Source organism: Babylonia areolata, chromosome 15, assembly GCF_041734735.1.
Source record: "Babylonia areolata isolate BAREFJ2019XMU chromosome 15, ASM4173473v1, whole genome shotgun sequence".
NCBI classification, from domain to species: Eukaryota; Metazoa; Mollusca; class Gastropoda; order Neogastropoda; family Buccinidae; genus Babylonia; species Babylonia areolata.
Window position 1 is genome coordinate 19,665,643 of NC_134890.1, and position 25,570 is coordinate 19,691,212.

Genomic DNA, 25,570 nt, shown 5'->3' on the forward strand with positions numbered 1-25,570 from the left:
AGAGAGAGAGAGAGAGAGAGAGTTCGTGTGTGTGTGTGTGTGTGTGTGTGTGTGTGTGTGTAAAGGAGAATACCACAACCATGTTTGTTCCTGCCAAAAGGTAATTTTGGGATCAAGGTTCGGATGTCCTATACGGTTCTTTCACTCAAGGACGCACATTACATATTTTGGGTGACTTGTTGATACATTGCAAGACTGACAAATTGTATAGTAGATGATCCCTGCATGACGTATTGATCCATTGTGTTTTATCATCAGTATGTGGATGGAACACCACAGACCTTCAGGGCACAGTCCAGTCGCCCAATTTCCCTGCCAACTACTCAAACTACCACAACTGTACCTATATCATCACAGCACCTGTTGGCTACCAGGTCACCTTAACCTTCACAGACTTCGACCTGGAAGCTTATAGAGATTGCAGATATGATTTTGTAGAGGTAATTCGTAAGTCTCTTGTACTTTATGTCCAGCACTTGTATTTGGAAAATTTTTCATCTGCGTTTATTATCATCATCCTTGTCACCGTTCAGTAATTTATCGTTCCTCTTCCAGATCATCATCATCTTCTTCTTCATTATCACTGTTATCAGCATCAACATGATCATCATTGCAATAGGAATGGATGTATCAATAATCAATACTGAAAAGAAAGCGAACCAAAGTCTTGATTTTAGTTTGACTTGATAATGAAGTTTGCTTATGACTCTTGTCTATCTTCTTTCTGACCATCACTATGACTTCTGTGTAAATGACACTCATTCTAAAGTTGTCATTGACGGTATGCTTTCTTTATTTGAAGATAAAAATGGTATATTATAGTCTTGCGAAATTCATAATCTTGTACATTATCTCCTTGAATGACAGCATACAACCCCTCTAAAACAGCCATGGGGCCATTTGAATTATATCTGATGTAGAGAGCCAGTTATGCGTGATATGGCTGCAGTTTTGTCCTCTGTTTGCTTTTCAGATGTATACCTATCCAAACAAGTGAGTGTGTGTGTGTGTAGATTCGGGACGGAGACGATGAAACGTCCCCATTCATTGGTCGCTACTGCAACTCGACACTTCCGGCTCCAAGAAGGACTTTTGGCAATCAGATGTGGATCAGGTTTTTCTCAGATGGCTCTGTCACCAGGAGTGGCTTCAAGGCAACATTTACTTCAGGTAGATACGATCCTCCTTATGGGATTCTGTTTTTGTTCTGCAGCCTGTTTCTCTCTTTGTTTGTCTCTTTTCCTCTATCCCTGTCTCTTTGTTTCTCTCTATCTTCTATGTCCTTCTGTCTCTCTTTTTGCTCTTGTAGTAGCAGTGGTAGTAGTAGTAGTAGAAGTGGTTGTGGTAGTCGTAGTAGTAGTAGTAGATGTGATGGTGGTGGTAGTAGTAGTTGTGGTAATGGTTCTGCATTGTATTGTATTGTATTACTTTTTTGTCACAACAGACTTCTCTGTGTGAAATTCAGGCTGCTCTCCCAGAGAGAGTGCCGTTGCAACAGTGAGAGCACTACCCACATTTTTGGGATACTTTTTGGTGCCTGCAAATTGTTTTCCTACCAAAGTGGATTTTTTCTGCAGAATTTTGCCAGGGACAAACCATTTTGTCACTGTGGGATCTTTTATATGTGCTGAGTGCATGCTGCACACGGGACCTGAGTTTATTGTCTTATCCAATTCACTAGTGTTCAGACCACCACTCAAGGTCACGTTAGGGGGAGAAAATAAGTGGAGGAGGAGAAAATACTGTCGAGTAGCACAAGAAGAAGAACAACAACAATAAGCACAGCAGCAAAAAGGAACTGACAATAACGACATTCACTGCTAAGAAAGGGAGAAAACACCAACCCACCACAGACATTTCACAGAGCAAAGTCTGTTCCCACAGCCAACCTCCAGGCCCCCTTCTTCCTCCTGGCCAGCAACGTTGCATCAAGTGTGGGAGGCAGCATTCACCGAATGGATGTAGAGACCCGCTCCAACATCATTGTTCCCATGAACGGTACCTTGTATCGGCCCATAGCGGTGGATTATGACCCTGTGGAACAGACCATCTACTGGACAGAGGTGAGCTGCTGCCTGCCTGCACTAGAGAATTGTCAGAGTCATAATGAATGTCAGTCACAATCATAACCACTTTGTAAAGAACGATTCGTTATTGAATGACATGGGAAACGAATGACGAGCGCCCAAATGGCAGCTGTCAATCGGCAATACCCAGGTGGCCATACTGTTGTGCAAATGACTCCTTGTTTGTAAAGCGTTTGGTCTCATACCGAGGATAGGTGCTATACAAGTACTCATATCGTTTAAAAAAAACAACTCTGTGTAAAGTGTTATGCTTCATTGTCGTGTAACAAAAGGTCATGTGATGCGACTCACTGCGTTAAAGTACATAATGATTCACATATTTGTATGTTGATTTCGTTTAATTGTTTGCTTTGAGTGTCAATATTAACTTCATGAACAGCGGATGATGCACTTTTATTTCTTTTTGTGCAAAGGTTTTCTCCTGCTTTTTGTATAAAATCTCCACAGTGTGTTTTAGAGAATTCAAAGGAACATAGGTATATATGAATTCGATTCAGTGCATTTCATTAAATGATATTGTTATCTAAACATGTATCCTCATTTTTTATGTTGCACAGTTTCTGTTAATTGTCTGTCAGTACAAAAAGATTGCCACTGTATTGATAACTCCTCATACATTTTGTTCTGCCCTGTCCTGTTCTGTTGTGTGCTGTACTGTGTTGTGCTGCAAAGCATTATGTTGCTCTGCACAGCATTGCACTTCACTGCACTGCACTAAAAGCAAGTGTGTTCTAACCAGGTGGGTCTGCTCAAAGGCATCCGAGGATCAGCTCTCAACGGCAGTGGCATGCACACAGTACTGAACACTGGCAGTGGTGAGTATTCATTCTGAAGGACAACTTGAAATTTTAAAAATCAACTGAAAAAATCATTGTCAGATATCGAAGCATTTTTTTTAAAATGACAGATGTAACTCCTCCCAAATGCTTTCATGATTAAACTCATGGCATTCCGGTAAAAGAATAATGCCCCTTTTTAGTTGTATATTCAGAATTTGTTGTTTTATCTACTGAGACACACAAAAGGACATTCCCAAAGCTGGCCTCCCATTCCATTCTCCAGTGTATCTCGCATACTCCACTGATGACTCCATGTGGTAGAAAAAGGTCTGTTCAATCCATTACGAAACCCTTTTTAACCATGTATATATTATCTGAGGATGTCAACGATTTGTAATCATTTTTGATGCAAAATGAGAAACTGACAGGTACTGAAGAAGTGGTGATGAGGGAAGGGGGTGGGGGGGAGTACACGTGGAAATGTCAGAATCGTTCGGTACGTGATACATCACTTCTCCTGGAGCATTATATCATGCACGTGTAGGACATTCCATAGATAGGTCGAAGCACTCTTGTACAGGGGGGGCAATGTGTACAATGAAAATACACTTGAAAAAAGCCTGTGTTGAAATATTGAAATGCGCAGTTTGTTTCCCTCCCAAAATACATGCAAGGAAAATGTTAGTAACTTACAGATTTGTGTCAAAGATATAGTAGATGATTAAGTTTATATTCGGGAAAGTTTAACAGGGGTGGGGAATACCTTGAAAAGAGATGGGTTTTAAGTTAAACTAAACACTGCTATTTGAGAATACGTTATCTCTTGTCATTGTTGTGAAACATCATTTACTACTGTTACGATACGTGGCATGCATTTCTCCTCATCAATTTTGCCTCGTCAGTGTAGGTCTGTATTGTCACTGAAAGATAAGATGAAAAGGTTGATTTTACATGAAAATCGGCAGTTATGTTTCAAATGATAAGGTGGACTGCTGCTTTCTCAGAAAAAAAAGAAAGCAGTCATTGATTCTGTTCTTTTGACGAACATCTGTAGCGTGGATTGTTTCTGTCATCAAGTTGTTTCCTGCTCACCTTCTCTTCAGGTTCCACTGTGGATGGTCTGGCTGTGGATCCCCTGTCCAGACTGATCTTCTACACAGACACAGGGAGGGACTTGATCGCCATGCTGACCATGTCTACGTTTGCTCACAGGACCATCATCAACACTAATCTGGACCAGCCCCGAGCCATTGTGCTTCACACTGCAGACGGGTGGGTGTCTTCCACCGTTTAGTACCAAAAATAGTGTTTTTAAGGTATGTTTTTTTAATCAGGTCGTGAAACATCTTGGATGTGTATAGATACTTTATTTGTTTATTCAGTCCCCCCCTCTCTCTCTCTCTCTCTCTCTGTGTGTGCAGAGTGATGTTCTGGACGGACTGGGGAGCGGCCCCCAAGATAGAGAGAGCCAACTATGACGCCAGTGACAGAAGGACCCTGGTCAACACTGGACTCTACTTACCCAACGCCTTGGCCCTGGATGTTCCCAGTAATTGTCCTGTCAATGTGTTGATCGTTTTGCAAACTGGGTTCTGGGCAAAATGCGTGTAGGCCTATTCTCGTACGATTGAATTATCAGATTATTTACAGCACACGATTCACAACACACATGCACACACACAGATACAGACACAGGCACATAGAAACACACAAAGAGAGAGAGAGAGAGTAAAATGTATAGTGATTGTTCAATACGTGGTGGGACGTAGAAAACACACATTGGAAATCAAACATGAAACATACAGAAATCATATTCCAGTACAGCAGATATATTTAAAGAAGCAAGACTGTTACTAGAATTGAAGCCAATTTAAACATCTTTGAATATTTTGATTATTTTGATAAGGATGCTACAGTGGGGTAAGATAAATGTTGAACAAACACGTGCAGTGAACTGGTGTGAAAGTTAGAAGAGCACACAATTTCAAGGAATAGCTGCTGAACATACATGTAACTAAGGAGAAGACAGACACGGTGCTGGCTTTGGTTTCCTGCACATTATGTTTATCTGTCAGCTGACTGATGGGAGGAGCATTGGTTTGCCTCTGTGTATCACAAACAGCAAGATTGACTGTGCTGCACGTGAAACACCTGCATGACTGGCCAGCCCCACACACAATATAGCCACAACACACCTCACCATGAACATCCACATCTCTGTCATTTACCTATGGGGGTTCCAGATAATCGTTTATACTGGGTGGATGCTGGAACGGACCGGGTAGAATGGTGCGACATGGAGGGAGGAAACCGAAACCATCTGCTGATCTTGAGCAGTTCCCACCGTTTCTTTGGTGTGGCACTTCTCCACAACTTCCTTTACATCACTGACTGGTATTCAGGGTAAGTGACGGTGAACAGCGATTACGGCTATAGAAGCCAAACTACCTTTCTATTCCGAAATTGAACATTGTATTTTGCATCTGCCATGGCTACAATTCAAAAGCAGTTTAAAAAGCCAATTAACCTTTACCTTGACAACATTCACAAGTGCACACTATGATTCTTCTACAAAATGATAAGTTTCTCATAGAGGATTCATTGATGTATAATATTATCTATTTCTGTCATCATGAAAGACTTCCAACAGCCACAAGCATGATTGTTCGTCTTGACATCGACACCTCCAATGCCACTGTCTATGGAATCACGAGTGGAAGACGTCTCAATGATATCCATCTTGTTGATCCACAGCTGTATTCAAACAACAGTAAGTTGTGGGGTGTTAGTCTGCCTGTCCGCTAGTCTGTGTGATTGTAAATATCTGTCCTTTTGTGTTCTGTTTCTCTAGCTGGAAATGGTCTGTGTGGCTATTTTTGAATCTGTGTCTCTAGACTTGCCTTTTACATTTTTTTCATTTCATATTCGCTCACTTTTAATCTATTGGTTTATATCAATTTATCTATTAGTCATTAGAGAAAGATGTGTGTGCAGAAGTGCGCATATATTCTGAGATTTTACAACTTCAGGCAATTCATTATGTGTTTCAACAAATGCGGTTTATTGAATAATTCTTCCATTGTCAATAAACTGTTTTGCAAAGTCCATGTTACAAAAAGATTTAAAAAAAGTTTTGATAAGATAAATCTGTCTATTCAAAGTAGGAGATGGGAAGCATTTGAATTCTCACTTTGGAAGAGAATCACGTGTCATGAATGCAGTTTCGTCTGCAATAGACTGGACAAATATGTCGACAATGACAATGAACCTTTCGTTTCAGTGCATAGAGTGGATGTAGAGACACCACTGATAACTTAGAGGAGTTCTCAATGTAGATGAAGAAAAATGACAATCCAGCAAATGTCTAAGGCTGACTCGAAAGGGTGATATACTTTGGGATTGAAACGGATTCAGTGCAGGTTAGTTGAAAGAGCATGTGAAGTGTCATAATGCATACATTTTCATGAAAAGGCACATGTGTGTGTGTGTATGTGTGTGTGTGTGTGTGTGTGAGAGAGAGAGAGAGAGAGAGAGAGAGAGAGAGAGCTCGATCTTTAACCTAATGGCGTCGTCCAGGTGTGAACGGATGCGGAAATGACAATGGAGGCTGTGACGCCATTTGCATTCCGTTACCAAGCAACAGCAGCAAGTGTATGTGCCCTGATGGAGAGACTCTGATGCAAAACCAGAGGACTTGTGACGTGGATGGTAAGATTTCCAGTTGTTAGTTAGTTGGTTAGTTAGTACAGAGTCCAGTTGAGGAAACTTTTAAATAGTCAAAATCGAACCTAGCAATCAGAAGACAAAGTGATGACCATGGGGCATGTCTGCCTGCTGTGTGACGCCGAATGGCTGGAGGCAATTGTGAGTGAGATGTTCTCAGAGTAACTGCACAGCTTACTTGGAGGAAAGCAAAGTAGATGGGTGTTGGAAGTACATACAACCATATTTCATGTGTTGCAAGATGATTGATGACTGGATAAATACACAGAGAGGGAGAGAGAGAGAGAGAGAGGGAAGAAGAAGAAGAAGAGAGAGAGTATCAAGAGAGAAAGACTGAGACATAGACATAGAGAGTGTGGCAGAGACGTGTGTGTGTGTGTATGTGTGTGTGTGTGTGCGCGTGCGTGCGTGTGTGCGTGTGTGAGTGTGTGTATGTGTGTGTGTGTGTGTGTGTGTGTTTGCATATGTGGCTGTGTTTATTTGTCTGTTTATCTGTGTCAGTCTGTGTTTTTCTGTGTGTGTTTGTGAGTCTGTAGCTGTGTGTCTGTGTGTGTTCGTGTATGCGTAGTGTATGTGTGAGAAATATAGTGAATGTGAGCATGTGTGCATATGTGTTCATGCTCGCGTGCATGCATGCATGCATGCCTGTGTTTATGTGTGTGTGTGTGTGTGTGTAAAGGAAAATACCACAACCATGTTTGTTCCTGCCAAAAGGTAATTTTGGGATCAAGGTTCAGATGTCCTATACGGTTCTTTCACTCAAGGATGCACATTACATATTTTGGGTGACTTGTTGATACATGGCAAGACTGACAAATTGTATAGTAGATGATCCCTGCATGACGTATTGATCCATTGTGTTTTATCATCAGTATGTGGATGGAACACCACAGACCTTCAGGGCACAGTCCAGTCGCCCAATTTCCCTGCCAACTACTCAAACTACCACAACTGTACCTATATCATCACAGCACCTGTTGGCTACCGGGTCACCTTAACGTTCACAGACTTCGACCTAGAAGCTCATAGAGGTTGCAGATATGATTTTGTAGAGGTAATTTGTAAGTCTCTTGTACTTTATGTCCAGCACTTGTATTTGGAAAAGTTTTCATCTGCGCATGTTTGGTGTATATCTGCTATGCATGTGTGGCTGTATGTGTGAATGTGTGTCTTCATGTTTTACATTTATTTGCTTATTTATCATCATTGTTGTCTTATTTATTTATTTATTATATTATTACTTTATTATTATTATCATTACTACTACCTTTTTTATATTATAATTATTATTTATTTATTTATTTATTTATTTATGTAAGCTTATCTATTATCTATTCACCTTTTTTTTTCTCAAGGCCTGACTAAATGCGTTGGGTTATGCTGCTGGTCAGGCATCTGCTTGGCAGATGTGGTGTAGCGTATATGGATTTGTCCGAACGCAGTGACGCCTCCTTGAGCTACAGAAACGGAAACTCATCTGCGTTTATTATCATCATCCTTGTCACCGTTCAATGATTTATCGTTCCTCTTCCAGATCATCATCATCATCTTCTTCATTATCACTGTTATCAGCATCAACATGATCATCATTGCAATAGGAATGGATGTATCAATAATCAATACTGAAAAGAAAGCGAACCAAAGTCTTGATTTTAGTTTGACTTGATAATGAAGTTTGCTTATGACTCTTGTCTGTCCTCTTTCTGACCATCACTATGACTTCTGTGTAAATGACACTCATTCTAAAGTTGTCATTGACGGTATGTTTTCTTTATTTGAAGATAAAAATGGTATATTATAGTCTTGCGAAATTCATAATCTTACTACATTATCTCCTTGAATGACAGCATACAACCCCTCTAAAACAGCCATGGGGCCATTTGAATTATAATTATCTTAGGTAGAGAGCCAGTTATGCGTGATATGGCTGCAGTTTTGTCCTCTGCTTTTCAGATATATACCTATCCAAACAAGTGTGTGTGTGTGTGTGTAGATTCGGGACGGAGACGATGAAACGTCCCCATTCATTGGTCGCTACTGCAACTCGACACTTCCGGCTCCAAGAAGGACTTTTGGCAATCAGATGTGGATCAGGTTTTTCTCAGATGGCTCTGTCACCAGGAGTGGCTTCAAGGCAACATTTACTTCAGGTAGATACGATCCTCCTTATGGGATTCTGTTTTTGTTCTGCAGCCTGTTTCTCTCTTTGTTTGTCTCTTTTTCTCTATCCCTGTCTCTTTGTTTCTCTCTATCTTCTATGTCCTTCTTTCTCTCTTTTTCCTCTTGTAGTAGCAGTGGTAGTAGTAGTAGTAGAAGTGGTTGTGGTAGTAGAAGTAGTAGTAGTTGTGATGGTGGTGGTAGTAGTAGTTGTGGTAATGGTTCTGCATTGTATTGTATTGTATTGTATTGTATTGCATTACTTTTTTGTCACAACAGACTTCTCTGTGTGAAATTCAGGCTGCTCTCCCAGAGAGAGTGCCGTTGCAACAGTGAGAGCACCACCCACATTTTTGGGGTACTTTTTGGTGCCTGCAAATTGTTTTCCTACCAAAGTGGATTTTTTCTTCAGAATTTTGCCAGGGACAAACCATTTTGTCACCGTGGGATCTTTTATATGTGCTGAGTGCATGCTGCACACGGGACCTCAGTTTATTGTCTTATCCAATTCACTAGTGTTCAGACCACCACTCAAGGTCACGTTAGGGGGAGAAAATAAGTGGAGGGGGAGAAAATACTGTCGAGTAGCACAAGAAGAACTGAATCTGAACGACAACAACAATAAGCACAGCAGAAAATAGGAACTGATAATAACGACATTCACTGCTAAGAAAGGGAGAAAACAACAACCCACCACAGACATTTCACAGAGCAAAGTCTGTTCCCACAGCCAACCTCCAGGCCCCCTTCTTCCTCCTGGCCAGCAACGTTGCATCAAGTGTGGGAGGCAGCATTCACCGAATGGATGTGGAGACCCGCTCCAACATCGTTGTTCCCATGACCGGCACCTTGTATCGGCCCATAGCGGTGGATTATGACCCTGTGGAACAGACCATCTACTGGACAGAGGTGAGCTGCTGCCTGCCTGCACTAGAGAATTGCCAGAGTCATAATGAATGTCAGTCACAATCATAACCACTTTGTAAAGAACGATTCGTTATTGAATGACATGGGAAACGAATGACGAGCGCCCAAATGGCAGCTGTCAATCGGCAATACCCAGGTGGCCATACTGTTGTGCAAATGACTCCTTGTTTGTAAAGCGTTTGGTCTCATACCGAGGATAGGTGCTATACAAGTACTCATATCGTTAAAAAAAAACCCACTGTGTAAAGTGTTACGCTTCATTGTCGTGTAACAAAAGGTCATGTGATGAGACTCACTGTGTTAAAGTACATAATGATTCACATATTTGTATGTTAATTTCGCTGTGTTTGCTTTTAGTATCAATATTGACTTCATGAGAAGAGGATGGTGCACTATCATTTCTTCTTGTGCTGAGTTTTTCTCTTGCTTGTTGTGTAAAAGTTCCAACAGCGTTCGTTTTGAGAAGTCAAAGGCACATAGGTGTATTCGATTTACTCCTTTCATCAAATGATGTTATTATGAAAAATATATTCCCTTTAGCCTCTTTTTTTCGTGTAAAGTTTCATGAGCAGCGGATGATGCACTTTTATTTCTTTTTGTGCGAAAGTTTTCTCCTGCATGTTGTGTAAAAGCTCCACAATGTGTTTTAGAGAATTCAAAGGCACATAGGTATATATGTATTCGATTTAGTGCATTTCATCAAATGATATTGTTAACTAAATATGTATCCTCATTTTTTTGTTGCACAGTTTCTGATAATTGTCTGTTAGTACAAAAAGATCGCCACTGTATTGATAACTCCTCATACATTTTGTTCTGCCCTGTTCTGTTCTGTTCTGTTGTGTGCTGTACTGTGTTGTGCTGCACTGCATTATGTTGCTCTGCACAGCATAACACTTCACTGCACTGCACTAAAACCAAGTGTGTTCTAACCAGGTGGGTCTGCTCAAAGGCATCCGAGGATCAGCTCTCAACGGCAGTGGCATGCACACAGTACTGAACACTGGCAATGGTGAGCATTCATACTGAAGGGCAGCTTGAAATTTTTGAAATCAACTGAAAAAATCATTATCAGATATCGAAGCATTTTTAAAAAATGCTTTTTTTTAAAATGACAGATGTATCTCCTCCCAAATGCTTTCATGATTAAGCTCGCGGCATTTCGGTAAAAGAAAAATGCCCCTTTTCAGCTGTAGATTCAGAATTTGTTGTTTTATCTACTGAGACACACAAAGGGACATCCCCAAAGCGCTTGTGATGTCGATCACCATAAATCTCTGGCCTCCCATTCCATTCTCCAGTGTATCTCGCATACTTCACTGATGACTCCATGTGGTAGAAAAAGGTCTGTTCAATCCATTACGAAACCCTTTTGAACCAGGTATCTATTATCTGAGGATGTCAACGCTTTGTAAACGATTTTAAACTGACAGGTACTGAAGAAGTGGTGATGGGTGAAGGGGTGGGGGGGAGTACACGTGGAAATGTCAGAATCGTTCGGTACGTGATACATCACTCCTCCTGGAGCATTATATCATGCACGTGAAGGACATTTCATAGGTAGCCACAAAGTACTCTTGTTTAAAGTGGGCAATGAGGATCATGAAAAGGCATTTAAAAAAAAGCTTGTGGCGAAACATTGAAATGCGCATTTTGTTTCCCTCCCAAAAATACACAGAAGGAAAATGTTATTAACTAAGAGATTTGTGTCAAAGATATGATAAATGATATATTACATATTGAAGAACGTTTAACAGGTTAAACTAAACACTGCTATTTGAGAATACGTTATCTCTTGTCATTCTTGTGAAACATCATTTACTACTGTCACGATACGTGGCATGCATTTCTCCTCATCAATTTTGCCTCGTCAGTTTAGGTATGTATTGTCACTGAAAGATAAGATGAAAGGTTGATTTTACATGAAAATCGGCAGTTATGTTTCAAATGATAAGGTGGATTGCTGCTTTCTCAGAAAAAAAAGAAAGCAGTCATTGATTCTGTTCTTTTGACGAACATCTGTAGCGTGGATTGTTTCTGTCATCAAGTTGTTTCCTGCTCACCTTCTCTTCAGGTTCCACTGTGGATGGTCTGGCTGTGGATCCCCTGTCCAGACTGATCTTCTACACAGACACAGGGAGGGACTTGATCGCCATGCTGACCATGTCTACGTTTGCTCACAGGACCATCATCAACACTAATCTGGACCAGCCCCGAGCCATTGTGCTTCACACTGCAGACGGGTGGGTGTCTTCCACCGTTTAGTACCAAAAATAGTGTTTCTAAGGTATGTTTTTTTTAATGAGGTCGTGAAACATCTTGGATGTGTATAGATACTTTGTTTATTCAGTCCCTCTCTCTCTCTCTCTCTCTCTCTGTGTGTGTGTGTGTGTGTGTGCAGAGTGATGTTCTGGACGGACTGGGGAGGGGCCCCCAAGATAGAGAGAGCCAACTATGACGCCAGTGACAGAAGGACCCTGGTCAACACTGGACTCTACTTCCCCAACGCCTTGGCCCTGGATGTTCCCAGTAATTGTCCTGTCAATGCGTTGATCGTTTTGCAAACTGGGTTCTGGGCAAAATGCGTGCAGGCCTATTCTCGTACGATTGAATTATCAGATTATTTACAACACACGATTCACAACACACATGCACACACACAGATACAGACACAGACACAGGCACATAGAAGCACACAAAGAGAGAGAGAGAGAGTAAAATGTACAGTGATTGTTCAATACGTGGTGGGACGTAGAAAACACACATTGGAAATCAAACATGAAACACACAGAATTCATATTCCAGAACAGCAGATATATTTAAGAAGCAAGAATGTTAATAGAATCGACGCCAATATAAACATCTTTGAATATTTTGATAAGAAAGGATCCTTCAGTGGGGAAACATATTTGTTGAACAAACACGTGCAGTGAACTGGTGTGAAAGTGAGAAGAGCACACAATTTCAAGGAATAGCTGCTGAACATACATGTAACTAAGGAGAAGACAGACACGGTTGCTGGTTTTGGTTTCCTGCACATTATGTTTACCTGTTTGCTTATTGATGGGAGGAGCATTGGTTTGCGAACAGCAAGATTGACTGTGCTGCACGTGAAACACCTGCATGACTGGCCAGCCCCACACACAATATAGCCACAACACACATCACCATGAACATCCACATCTCTGTCATTTACCTATGGGGGTTCCAGATAATCGTTTATACTGGGTGGATGCTGGAACGGACCGGGTAGAATGGTGTGACATGGAGGGAGGAAACCGAAACCATCTGCTGATCTTGAGCAGTTCCCACCATTTCTTTGGTGTGGCACTGCTCCACAACTTCCTCTACATCACCGACTGGTATTCAGTGTAAGTGACAGTGAAGAGAGATGTAAATACTTGGTATATTCATGAGGAGAGATATCTTTGTAGATCCACGTACAGGCCATTTTACATGTCTTTTTGTGACAGTGCTTGTTTGCCAGTCAATGCTTGGTTGATGACACAGCTGAAGGAGCTAGATTGAGAACACTTGTAAATTGTTAGTTGTATCTCTTGATCACTTACGATGGCGTAAAGTGTACTTCCATTGCCAAGATGTCTGACGATTCCATAGGATACAGAATGTAATCACAACAGACATATAACTGGGTTCTCTCTCTCTCAGAGTGGATTCATAAATTCCCCAGTTTGTATGTGGAGGTTTTGGATCCTCTTCCAGCTTCACTGACAATCCCCTCCAACCTATTTTAATGCATGATTATAAATTTCTTTTTTTAAAAATTGTTTATCAGCACTTATTTTCCTCCACTACCATGTCTTCACGTGCACAAATTTAAGTTGAAAAGAAAACCAGTCAAGGACAGATTTTTTACGTGAACATCAAAGTTAGATAAGACAACTCATTTCATTTTGGACAGGTAGACATTTAATTCAGGAAAAAAAAAGTGGGCAAAATTCAGAACAGTCTGGCAATCACAATAGTTTGCAGAACAATGTTAACCCGCCCCCACCCCCCCCCCCGCCCCCCATAACACCCCCCTTTATTTTATTTTATTTTATTTTTTATTAAAGATAAGCAAAATCTGAGAAACAGAGAGTAAGCGGCCCAAACGTCAGTACGGGGTGGGCGTGTCCACCATTGCTGGCCAGACAGTTATGACAGCACTGTCCCACTATAGGTTCTTGAGTTGGGAAAACGTCAGTATAGGATACCAAAGAAGAATAAAGTAGCACAATTTTCACAGCTGTCCACACAAGACTTTGAATGTAATTTTCCGTCTGTTAAATAAAGGTTTCACTTAGAAAATGTCTGTACATTTGGCGGTGAATAGAGGCTGCATCCAGCACAATATACTCGACCTCAGGTCTCTTTCATTTACGTCAGTCTAACCACAGGTGATGCAACACACCACAAACACCGTACACACTTTTATTTTAAATTATTTTTTGCCAACAGAGCTATAGAAACCAAACAACCTTCATCTATTCTCACAATACTGACACCATCGTTCTTCTTCAAAGTAGTAAGATCTGCATAGAGGAGTTCACTGTGTACAAACGAATCCATTTCTGTCATCATGAACAGACTTCCAACAGCCACAAGCATGCTGGTTCGTCTTGACATCGACACCTCCAATGCCACTGTCTATGGAATCACGAGTGGAAGACGTCTCAATGATATCCATCTTGTTGATCCACAGCTGTATTCAAACAACAGTAAGTTGACGTGCCTATCTGTCTAACCGCCCACCTGTGTATACGGCAGCGTATCTTCTTGTTTGTGAGCTTGATTTTTATCTATTTTTGTATCGTCTGTCTGTATAACAGGATGTGGCTTCTCTCTGGCTTTTCTTCAGTTGGTCTCCATGCCTTTGATTTGTACAGTTTATTATGTTGTTTTTTCATTTCGTTGATTTTTTTTTAAAATAGAAATTTGTCTATTCATCTTTGGGAGTAGTGGAATGATGAGATAAAAATAGACATGTGTTTCCAAGCGTGCGTATTTTTTTATTTGAATATTTACGAATGCAGGCTGGGCTATTTCGTTTTTATGCTGTTCGTGCGCGTACATGCATCTTGTGTTTCACTCTGTGTGATATCACACACACACACACACACACACACACACACACACACACACACACACACACACAGTTGTGTATGTGTGCTCGTGCGCAAGCGCACATATTTACTCTTTTATTTGATCATGCCTTCCAGGTGTTAACGGATGTGGAAACGACGACGGAGGCTGTGACGTGTTTTGCATACCGTTGCCAAGCAACAGCAGCAAGTGCATGTGCCCCGACGGACAGATTCTGGCCAGTGACCAGACAAACTGTGTGGATGGTACGTCATGAAGCAGTCGGTCATCCCCGAAAACGAAGTATGCTGCCTACATGTGGGCTTCAAAACGGCCATACACGTAAAAGCCCACTCGTGTACATGCGAGTGAACGTTGGAGTTGCAGCCAACGAACGAAGAAGAAGAAGAAGAATCAGTTGGTCAGTCTATTGCACAAAGTAGTCAGTAAAAGGGAAGCAGAAGCCTGCACGGGTCGGGCAGTTAATTGAGCACAACGAATGCTTCCTTTTACAGTTCTGGAACTGCAGGCATTGCATATCATACTCATAAACGGATTATCATCTGGATATATCTTTACATGTGTGCACATTGGATATATTTTTTTCGAATCTGTTTGGAAAGAATGTTTTGGAAATGAGCATTCATGTCAGTCATTGGGTATGTCTCAAATTTATATTTTACTATTGAATAATCTGTTAACAGAACACATTTCTTTAGTAGAAATACGGACATGACAGTTCAGTTTTGCATTACATAGCTAATATGCCTTTTATTAACACTTCGCTCCCTGATAGGTGGAGACACAGTCAATGATACACACGGGCATCGCGGGTAATTGATGGCCCAAGTTTTCTTTCCTTTCATGTCAAGATTATATAGCATATTGTATACTTTTTACTGTGGGACTTTTGGGTCTGTTTTCGTTTTGAGAGAAAAGTACTGAATGCTATGAACACAACGTTGTCTATCAGACTAGATCTTGGGGCTTAACCATAAAACAAACCTTAAACAAACCCTTTAGCGTTCATATATCTGTTTAACTCTCTCCATACGAACGGCGAAAGAGACGACGTTAACAGCGTTTCACCCCAATTACCATCATCAAAATATTGCAAGCGGAAGGCTCTTATACTGAAGAGGTGAATGTTGACAAAGAATACCACAATTCTGACGACGGAAGCTAAAGGTTGGGTCATTCAGACACCCACTGGGCATCCGAGGGGTCTGTGTAGAGGAGAAGAGAGGACTGGCCGTACTGAGTGAGTTAAAGCAATTGTGTCTTCTATTTCCAACGATTGTTGCATTTTATTATTTTTTATGCTGAGGTTGTCTTACCTCTCTCTCTCTCTCTCTGTCTGTGTCTGTCTGTCTCTTAACAGAGTCGAGCGTTAGCACTCCAGTCATGTCGACAACACCTGATACATCGCCACCAACAACTCCAGTCATGTCGACAACACCGGATACATCGCCACCAACAACTCCAGTCATGTCGACAACACCGGATACATCGCCACCAACAACTCCAATCTTGTCGACAACCACGGATACTTCAGTTTTGCCTACCTTCACCGTGGTCGTCAGCTCAACTGATGGACAGCCTTTCGACACAGATGGAGACAGAGCGATGACCTTGTCCTGTGACCCAGATATGACTGTCGATGTCACATCCTACGTGTGGAACGTGCCCTGCACAGGGCAGACAGGAAACACGTGCGTTTTCAAACCACGCCCAGCAGCGGACGACGGGAAGAAAGTCACGTGCACGGTAACGTCGTCCGACGGTCGAGTATCCGAGGGTGAACTGCAGATAGAGCTGAACTGTGAGTACACTGTTGCTGTTGATTCATTCACAGACGTAAAGCATAAGAAGAAATTGGCATTACCAAACTGTTATACCGGTGTCAACAAAAAGAGAAATCGTCTGCCAGCCTACTCTTGTATAAAGCATGAAACCATTCACTGAGCCTTGAAGAAGTACAACTCGTATTCAACACATCGCCTTTTCTTTTCCTTCTTTTTTTTCTGTCTAGACAGACAGAGAAAGGGTTATTATAATATTGCTCGTTATTTCACATTCTTAGAATTCTTGTTTTCGTTTTGATCTTATGATCCCTATCAATGATAATCGGCTCAATACTCGGCTTATATCAGGCTAGCATAAGCTTACAGTTAGTCCAACAGCAAAGTGAGAGCTGTATAATGAATGGTTTACCCGCTGCATTTCATTTACAGGTTAGTCTTTTGTGAAGGACTGTGATTCTCGAACTTCGAGGCAAGATTGCAGTGTCTCTTCGTGCTGCAGCCTTGGGGTTTAGTTAGCCTTCAATGACCATCGCAACACCAATTGTCTTACAGCCCTCTTGGCCAAGAGAGTTGGGGTGTATCTTGGGCAAGACGCTCTCCACTATAATCAAATTCTAGTGCAGATAGTCGGGACAGCAGTTGTCTCCTCTGCTGTTGCGATGGGTCATTGTAGGACAAGACTATCATTATCATCTATACGTTTCGAGCAGCAGCGTGGGAACTTTGAGGTTGGTAAGGCCGAAAACGCAATGGTTATCGAAAGTTGATTCTCCCATGCTCGTTTAGATTTCCATTGTATATTCGGTTCATTTCATTGCTTCACTCTTTCACAAACGTTGCTCCACGTGTTCATGTCTGTGTGCATAGATCCTCCTCAAGAAGCTCCCACCATCAATGGTCATTCCAAGGGCAAAGTGTACCAGGAGGGACAAAGTCTGACCATGACCTGTTCTGTCCACGGCGGCAAACCTCTGGTGGCGTCGGTGTTCTTTTCATGCGGTGTCCATGAGGACACCTCCCCGGACGTTTTCAGCAAGACTGAGGTGCACAGCATTCTCTCCATCAAGCCGCTGACAGTCAGTGATGATGGCAAGACGTGCTTCTGCACGGCGACATGGAAAGACACTGACTGGTACAAGATGAGTGCCACAGCAGTCCTCGAAGTACAAGGTATGCTGTTGCTGCTGCTGCTTCAATTGCTGCATATATGTACACGGTGGAACTTGCTTGTGCAATCGCCCATTATGTGAACTCCACAATCTGCTAAATTAAATAATCATCATACATGGAAAAAAAAGGATGGACTTACTGCATGCACGCGCGCGCACACACGCACACACACATAAGCATATATATATATATGTATATATATATATGTATGTATATGTGTGTGTGTCTCCATCTGTCTCTGTCTGTCTGTCTGTCTGTCTGTCTCTCACCTCCTCCTTTCTCGTGTTATTTATTTATTTATTTATTTATTTTGCCAATGATTGATTGCTTGTTGCTTTGATGGATGCCTCCTTGTTCAGTTGCTTGGGAATAGTATAGAACACCGATCACCTGATTCAGTGACTGATTGATCGATCTTTGTCATCTGTGTCAACAGGATCACAGCCCACATCGGAAGCTCTGAACATCCCTGCTATCGCAGGGGGTAGTGCTGGGGCTGTTGTCGTCGTCGTTATCATCGTCGCTGCTTTCCTGATTGTCAAAAGAAGTAAGTTCTTCTTGTGAACGTGGAAACAGAAACTTTTCCTAGGCTAGTGTGGTTAATAAATTGGATTGATGAACATGAGGATATGGGTTTACACCCTCACAGCAGCTTGTAATGTTTTAATCGAATTGGATTGAATAACATTTTGAGTGTTTTTACTTACACCATGTCTAGAGTATAATTGTGATCAATTTTTTTTTCTGTGGTTACCACTCAAGGGCTTGTAATTGTAGTTGTTATTTTTACTCGGCCTTCTAGAGTTGTGTTTGCTAAGATCTCGAACAGGAGGAGTGGAATCAGATCTGGGATCAGAATGTAAATTTTAGTGTATTCTTTTCATCATTCACGCCATGGATGCATCTGTGGGAATGTCCGGTTCTATTCTTTTGCTGCTCTTCATGTCTGGAACAACCGTCCGCATCATATTCGTTCATTTGACCTCGTTTCTGCGTTTCGCTCTTCTCTAAAAAGTCATCTTTTTCAGAACCTGTCTGAAGCCACTCTTGGTTTCCTACTTCTCCAGTACCGCCCCATGCCTCCCATTTTGCTTCACATGTATGCGGCCCAACGTTCAGTTTAATCCCAGACTGACATAAGCTTACAGTCAGGCCCACAGCAAAAGGAGAGCTGTGTGGTTTCTCCATTGCAGTGGGAAGTCATTTACAGATTAGTCTTTTGTGAAGGACTATGACTCAGACTGGGAGGAGAGATTGCACTGGCTCGTAGTGCTGCAGCCTTGGGGGCTTGTTGGCCTTTAGAAAGCATCCCTGATGCCCACCGTCATAAAACCCTCTTGGCCGTGAGAGCGGGGATGTAACTCGGGCAAGACGTTCTCCACTATACTCAAATTACAGCAGTTGCCTTCCCTGATGTTCTGATGGTCATAGTGGGACACGACTATCATATATACATATATATATGTGTGATTCCACATGCAGCAGAAGGTATGTGCATCTCATGAATTTGGTTAATTAATGCTGGGACAGATGCACTATGCAGTGGTGACATTAATCGCAACTGCTTCTGAAACACGAATCATCTCTGAGTGAGTGATTTTTCAGTCAATAAGTCAATCAATCAAACAACATGATTTATCAATCAGTCACTAACCATGTGATTTTTTAGGGTTACATGTAGTTTTCTGTACTCGGAATATCCATTTCCCCGTTTTGAATGGTCTGTTCAGAATATTTTCTTATAGTCTTGCCAGATTTATTATCCACACAAACTCGTAACATTTATATTGGCAACCATTTCATTATGTCTCTAACTGGTGGATTTGGCAGAGGTATCCAGAGGTATATACGTAATGTTTTGATAATATAAGAGACTTCAGTACTGCGAGTCTACCAAGAGGGGCATGGGTACATATACGTTTTGACCATATCTTGATTGTGTTTTATTTCATTTATACACTTAGTTATATTATTTTATTTGTTCACGTAATTAGCAGTTCACCTATTAATTTTCTCAAAAAATCATATGTTTGTATATTTATCCATTTATTTATTTGCCTCCTTATTTCCTTATCTGTTCATTTATCTAACTCCTAGGCCCAGCACTCAGCATATATCACAGATTGTCAAAAGTTTACAGCTGGACCAACAGCGAAGTGACAGCTTTATTATCAATGGATTCTCCATTGCAATGGGAAATCATTTTCAGGTTAGTCTTTTGTGAAGGACCATGACTCTTAAACTAGGAGGCAAGATTGCACTGGCTCTTAAGTGCTGCAGCCTTGGGGGCTAGTTGGCCTCGGGGAACCATCCCAACACCGACTGTTCTAAAACCCTCTTGGCTGAGAGAGTGGGGATGTAACTTGGGCAAGACACTCTCCACTGGAATCAATTTCTAGCCCAAATAATCGGGACAGCAGTTGCCTCCTCTGCTGTTCTGATGGTCATTGTCGGAAACATGTTTTAGGAGGGAGAGAGGAAAATGAGTCGGGGGAAAGAGGGGAGATGGTCATGAGTGGTTCATGTAATTTGTAACGTTTTCTTTTATGTAAATGTTTGCCTCTTAATTTCTCTATTCATTTATCTGTTCATATATACTGCTACACATGTTTGTTTCTTCCACTGCCCAACCAGGAGGATCATTCTACCACAAAAGGTCACCCAGAAACGCAGAGGGTGAACCCAACGACGATGGGTACAGCATCCTGAGAACCTCACAGCAGCAGTCTCCCGAAGGCCCAGATCAAGGCAGACCCTACATCGTCAACGCGTGTTACGAGCCCAGCCCCCCTTTCTCTCCTGAGGTGGAAGACAGCAACCACAACTCTACCTACGAGACACTGGACAACGTGGCTATGGACGTATTGGGTTTGTATATATAATATATTGTGTTCGTGGGAGGGTTGGTGTTGTGTGTGTGTGGGGGGGGGGAGGAGGGGGTGTTACTGTCATTGCTCCCTAAACCCGACTAGATCGTGGGGGTGGGGCGCTGCACTGCTGAATGCAACATTCTCCCTCTCTGGGGACGTATTCAAGAGAACACCATCATGTCTGCGTGTGAATGTGTACCTGTGGGTAATCTGTCTGAGTCAAGGCAAACAGCAAACTGCCAGAGGGTAAAGCAATGTCCTGTATTCAGGAACACTCGAGTCTACCCTGCAGGTCTTCAAACCCAAAGGCAAATTTGCCCTTAGTACTTACCAAGAAGGAGAGGTAAAAATGGTGGATCCTTTCGTAGAGGGAAAACAGGCGTGCTCTGCGGATAGCCCGTGTTTTGCTAACTCTCTCGACAGTGCTCTGAGTTGTAGTGCGGTGAGAAGTAAAAGAGCACGCGCGGAAGGGAATCACCAGGATTATTAATCATGGACGATGGGTTAGCTGCCTGAGTGCACCGCGCATGTCTTGAATACGAAGTTAACTTAACCTTCAAGGTAAACTGTACACACAGGTCCCTACTGTGTCAAGGGTAACTTTCCTTAAAGCAAAATTAATTTTATCTTAAATACGGCCCCTGACAGTCATGGGATAGGGCCTGAGTTTCGACAAAGCTCCTCTCTGTCCACTCAGTGATGTTGTGTGCCCATTTCTTGCACTGTCTGTCTCATCTCCTCCCTCCCCTCCCCCCCCCATCCCATGCACTGTTTCCCTGAAGGATGGTCTTGGAGAGCCTGTCCGGTTTGTCAGGTGGCCATACCTCCTCATTTTCCCTTCTATTTTTATCCACTGTGGTCAGGTTAGAGGGGGCTAGTTGGCCTTTGTGGGAACTATCCCAACGCCAACTGTCCTAAATCAAACACCCTCTTGGCCAAGAGAGTGGGGGTGTAACTTGGGCAAGACACTCTCGACTATAATTAAATTCTAGCCCAGATAGTTGGGACAGCAGTTGCCTGCCTTCTCTGCTCCTCTGACGGTCATTGTCGGACATGACTATCATACAATACAGGCTACATGAAGGGGGTGATGAGGGTGGCACTAATGGGAGTGGTGGGGGTGTATGTGGTGACGGTGGTGGTTGTGGTGACGGTGGGAAGGGAGAACTGAAGGTAGGAGGATCATGGGGGTGAGGAGTGCGTGAACGCCTGCCTGTGCGGTGGGCTTGATGCGCGCGCATGTGTGTGTGCGTGTATGTGTGTGTGTGTGTGTGTGTGTGTGTGTGTGTGTGTGTTTTAGTGTGCGTGCGTGCTTGCGTGCGTGTGTGCGTGTGTTTGTATTTGTGTGTTAGTGTGTGTGTATGTCTTTATATATATATATGTGTGTGTGTGTGTGTGTGTGTGTGTTGGTGTGTGCGCGTATTAGTGCGTGTGTGTATGGTTTTCAAGTGTGTTCATGTGGTGTGTGTGTGTGTGTGTGTGTGTGTCTTTTCTGCAAGTCTGTGTGTGCGCGCGCGCGCGAGGGGGCGGGTGGAGTGGGGGATGGGGATGGGGAGTGGGGCTGAGGGGCGTTTCTATACATGTATGTGTGCTGTTCTTGCATGTATGTTTGCAGGTGCTGAAGCAGGGCCGGATTACCTGAACCCGGTGTACCTGGCAGATCTGAAACCCACGCCGTGTTCGTGGAAGAAGACAGCTCTAGAAAGTGGCAGCGGGTACATCCATCCGGTGTCCGAATCCCCTGGCCATTTCTAGTTGAGTTGTGCAAGCCATACTGAGGCTCTTTTTTTTATTTTTTTTTATTTGCCAGCCTACTGGTTGGTAGGCCTTTCACATGGTTGTTATGATTTGATCTTAAGTTACATCGCAGAATCCACTTAGTCGACTGGCGTTAGTTGCGAGGGGAACTTTCTGTATCAACGATCATCAAAACACTCCTACGCGCCTGTCAAGCTATGCAAATCTTTTACCCAGCTGAAATAAGAGATACGTTTATCGTTACAATGACAATAAGATATAATGACTATGATAATGATGATACTGATCGTAATGATAATGATGATAACATTATAAAAAAAAAAAAATGATGATGGTGATGATGATGATGAAGTTGATGATGATGATGATGATGATGATGATGATAACAATGGTAATAACAATACGGATAAGAAAAAAACATTATAGTATCCAGTAGTAGTAGTAGTAGCAGTAGCAACAGCAGCAGCACTAGTAGTAGTAGCAGTAGTAGTAGTTAGCAGTAGTATAGTAGTAGTTAGTCGTAGTAGTAGTGGTGGTGGTGGTGGTTGTGGTGGTAGTAATTAGTATTATAATTAGTATTGCTTCTTATCATCATGAAATATTTTGTAATCCTTGTTCGAACAATGATTTGGCTACTTTGTGCCATTTTCTCTTACAGAAATGGAGACGGTTTGGTGCTGTTGTTGCTGCTGTTGTTTTTGTTGTTTTGATGGTGCTGTTGATGTTGTTGTTTTGTTACCACCACCCTCCCCAACAATGCCCCCCCCCCTTTTTTTTAAATTCTGTAATGAATTCTTGTCAGCTCCCTTATATATATATATACATACATACATACATACATATAACTTCTTGTTGTTTTGTTGTTGTTGCTGTCCTCCTCCTCCTTCCTCATCCCCCTTCTTCTTCTTCTTCCCTCCCTCACCCTGCTCTCTGTCTCTGTCTCTTTCTCTCTCTCTCTCTGTTTCTTTGTCTTCCTCCTAACTTGGTATGTCTTTCTTTCTATCTTCTTTTCTTTCTTTCTTTCTTTCATTATTCTATTCGTTCTCAGCACAAGCTCTGTCAGAATGTACATTTTCCCATTACTTTTATTGTCCGGCGGGCGCAATAGCTGTATGGTTAAAGCTTTGAACTTTCAATCTGAGGCTCCCGGGTTCGAATCTCGGTGGCGCCTGGTGGGTAAAGGGTCAAGATATGTGCAGACCTGCCAGTGCCTGAACCCCCTTCGTGCGTATACGCACACAGAAGATCAAATACGCATGTTAAAGATCCTGTAATCCATGTCAGCGTTCGGTGGGTTATGGAAACAATAACATACCCAGCATGCACACCCCGAAAACGGAGTATGGCTGCCTACATGGCGGGGTAAATAAACAGAACGGTCATACGCGTGAAAATGGTAAATGTTACATGTTATCTATATATATACATCTCTCTCTCTCTCTCTCTCTCTCTCTCTCTCTCTCTCTCTCTGTGCATACATCTCGGTGGTACCTGGTGGGTAAAGGGTGGAGATTTTTCCGATCTCCCAGGTCAACATATGTCCAGACCTGCCCGTGCCTGAACCCCCTTCGTGTGTATACGCACGTAGAAGATCAAATACGCACGTTAAAGATCCTGTAATCCATGTCAGCATTCAGTGGGTCATGGAAACAAGAACGTACCTAGCATGCACACCCACGATAACGGAGTATGGCTGCCTACATGGCGGGACAAATAACCAAAACGGTCATACACGTAAAATGGCACATGTCTTTCTGAGTGTGTATGTCTGTGTGCCTGAAATCTGATTGAATGACACAGGAAACGAATGATGAGCGCCCAATGGCAGCCATCAGTCGGCTCTACCCAGGTAGGCCAGCCTGTTGTGTAAATGACCCCGTGTTTGTCTCCGACCGAGGATAGGCGCTATATAAGTATCCATATCAATCAATCAATCAATCAGTCCTTAAAAACAACAAACAAACAAACAAACAAACAAGGAAAAAGAAGAAAAAAACAACCCAACATGAAACACTTCGCGGTGCTTTTTGTCATGATCAACCTGAAAAATTAATGTTAAAAGACCTCCCCGCAAGTGGTAAAACAAATTAACAAACAAACAAATCTACAGTGGTTTAGTATTTTCTGTTGTTGACTTACCACTTGCATAATTATCATCATAATCTGTTTCGGTCAATTTCTTGTGTACCCTGATTCTGATAACAGTAAACCCAATGCATTGTTCAATTAGCTCTCTGTCTCTTGGACGACACAACAGGTTACCGCTCGCCGAATTCTGAACACTTGCTCATGCGGTAATGCCCATTTGATACCTTGTGATGTGTTACGAATAATGCAGTTCAGTTTGATGTTATCTCTTGCACTGTCTTTTGTTTCTAATCATGAATTCAGTCGTTTTCTTAACTATTTTTTGTTCACCTAAAATTGGAGGTTTATTTGTTTGTTTTATATGTTTATATATTTTATATGTTTTTTTTTATGTTTGTTTTCTGGGTTGTATCGTATATTGTTCATTCCCGTTTTTCTTGAAACGGAAATAGGATATATATATATATATAATATATATATATATATATATATATGTATATGTATATATATATATATATTCGAGTTATTCGATTGTTTCTCAATAGAATAGTAAACTTTTAAATCAACGTAATCAGACAAATACTTGCCGTACCATGCTTGACATATCTTATTCTGCTGGCACCTTGTAACATCATTGATTCCAGACTGCTGTTTTTGTGCATATCTAGATATATGTCTTGTAACTGTGTAGATTCCAGACTTGTATGTTCTGTGCATATTTCGATACATAACTGAGTATAGCATTCCCCCCCACTTGTATATGTATGTATGTATTCGTTTGCAAGACAAATGACTTTTTCCACAGTATGTTGGCTTGGACTGCTTTTCGATGCCCCCGTGGTTTATTCTCCCATTTGGAAAACTACTCGTCAGTCCTGCTCCATCCATCAAGGTCTGGTGAAAGGTGGAAAACGCATGGACACACACACACACACACGCACACACCAACACACAAACACGCACGCACACACACACACACACACGCACATGCATACACACGCGCGCGCGCACTCACGCACGCACACATAAAAATTATATCTGTACATATCTATATATGTATACTTGTAACTATGTCTCTTTCAATATATCTTTCTATCAATGTATATATTTTCAGTGTGTAT

At 42.0% G+C, this 25,570-nt stretch overlaps 1 protein-coding gene across 1 annotated transcript in view; it reads left to right on the forward strand.

Moving 5' to 3' along the window:
• The window catches only part of LOC143290470 (low-density lipoprotein receptor-related protein 6-like), a 44,689-nt gene extending 20,354 nt beyond the window's left edge, over nucleotides 1-24,335 (forward strand). The window contains exons 11-33 of the mRNA XM_076599953.1: nucleotides 259-440; nucleotides 1,014-1,170; nucleotides 1,885-2,063; nucleotides 2,827-2,902; nucleotides 3,970-4,138; nucleotides 4,288-4,415; nucleotides 5,110-5,269; nucleotides 5,506-5,636; nucleotides 6,443-6,574; nucleotides 7,462-7,643; nucleotides 8,583-8,739; nucleotides 9,477-9,655; nucleotides 10,610-10,685; nucleotides 11,748-11,916; nucleotides 12,075-12,202; nucleotides 12,885-13,044; nucleotides 14,264-14,394; nucleotides 14,896-15,024; nucleotides 16,140-16,580; nucleotides 17,431-17,733; nucleotides 18,170-18,280; nucleotides 20,368-20,601; nucleotides 22,219-24,335. Coding sequence (XP_076456068.1) covers nucleotides 259-440; nucleotides 1,014-1,170; nucleotides 1,885-2,063; nucleotides 2,827-2,902; nucleotides 3,970-4,138; nucleotides 4,288-4,415; nucleotides 5,110-5,269; nucleotides 5,506-5,636; nucleotides 6,443-6,574; nucleotides 7,462-7,643; nucleotides 8,583-8,739; nucleotides 9,477-9,655; nucleotides 10,610-10,685; nucleotides 11,748-11,916; nucleotides 12,075-12,202; nucleotides 12,885-13,044; nucleotides 14,264-14,394; nucleotides 14,896-15,024; nucleotides 16,140-16,580; nucleotides 17,431-17,733; nucleotides 18,170-18,280; nucleotides 20,368-20,601; nucleotides 22,219-22,358 — 3,854 coding nt within the window. The 3' untranslated portion in view covers nucleotides 22,359-24,335. The remainder of the gene's footprint in view (nucleotides 1-258; nucleotides 441-1,013; nucleotides 1,171-1,884; nucleotides 2,064-2,826; nucleotides 2,903-3,969; nucleotides 4,139-4,287; nucleotides 4,416-5,109; nucleotides 5,270-5,505; nucleotides 5,637-6,442; nucleotides 6,575-7,461; nucleotides 7,644-8,582; nucleotides 8,740-9,476; nucleotides 9,656-10,609; nucleotides 10,686-11,747; nucleotides 11,917-12,074; nucleotides 12,203-12,884; nucleotides 13,045-14,263; nucleotides 14,395-14,895; nucleotides 15,025-16,139; nucleotides 16,581-17,430; nucleotides 17,734-18,169; nucleotides 18,281-20,367; nucleotides 20,602-22,218) is intronic.
• The last annotated feature ends 1,235 nt before the right edge of the window (nucleotides 24,336-25,570 follow it).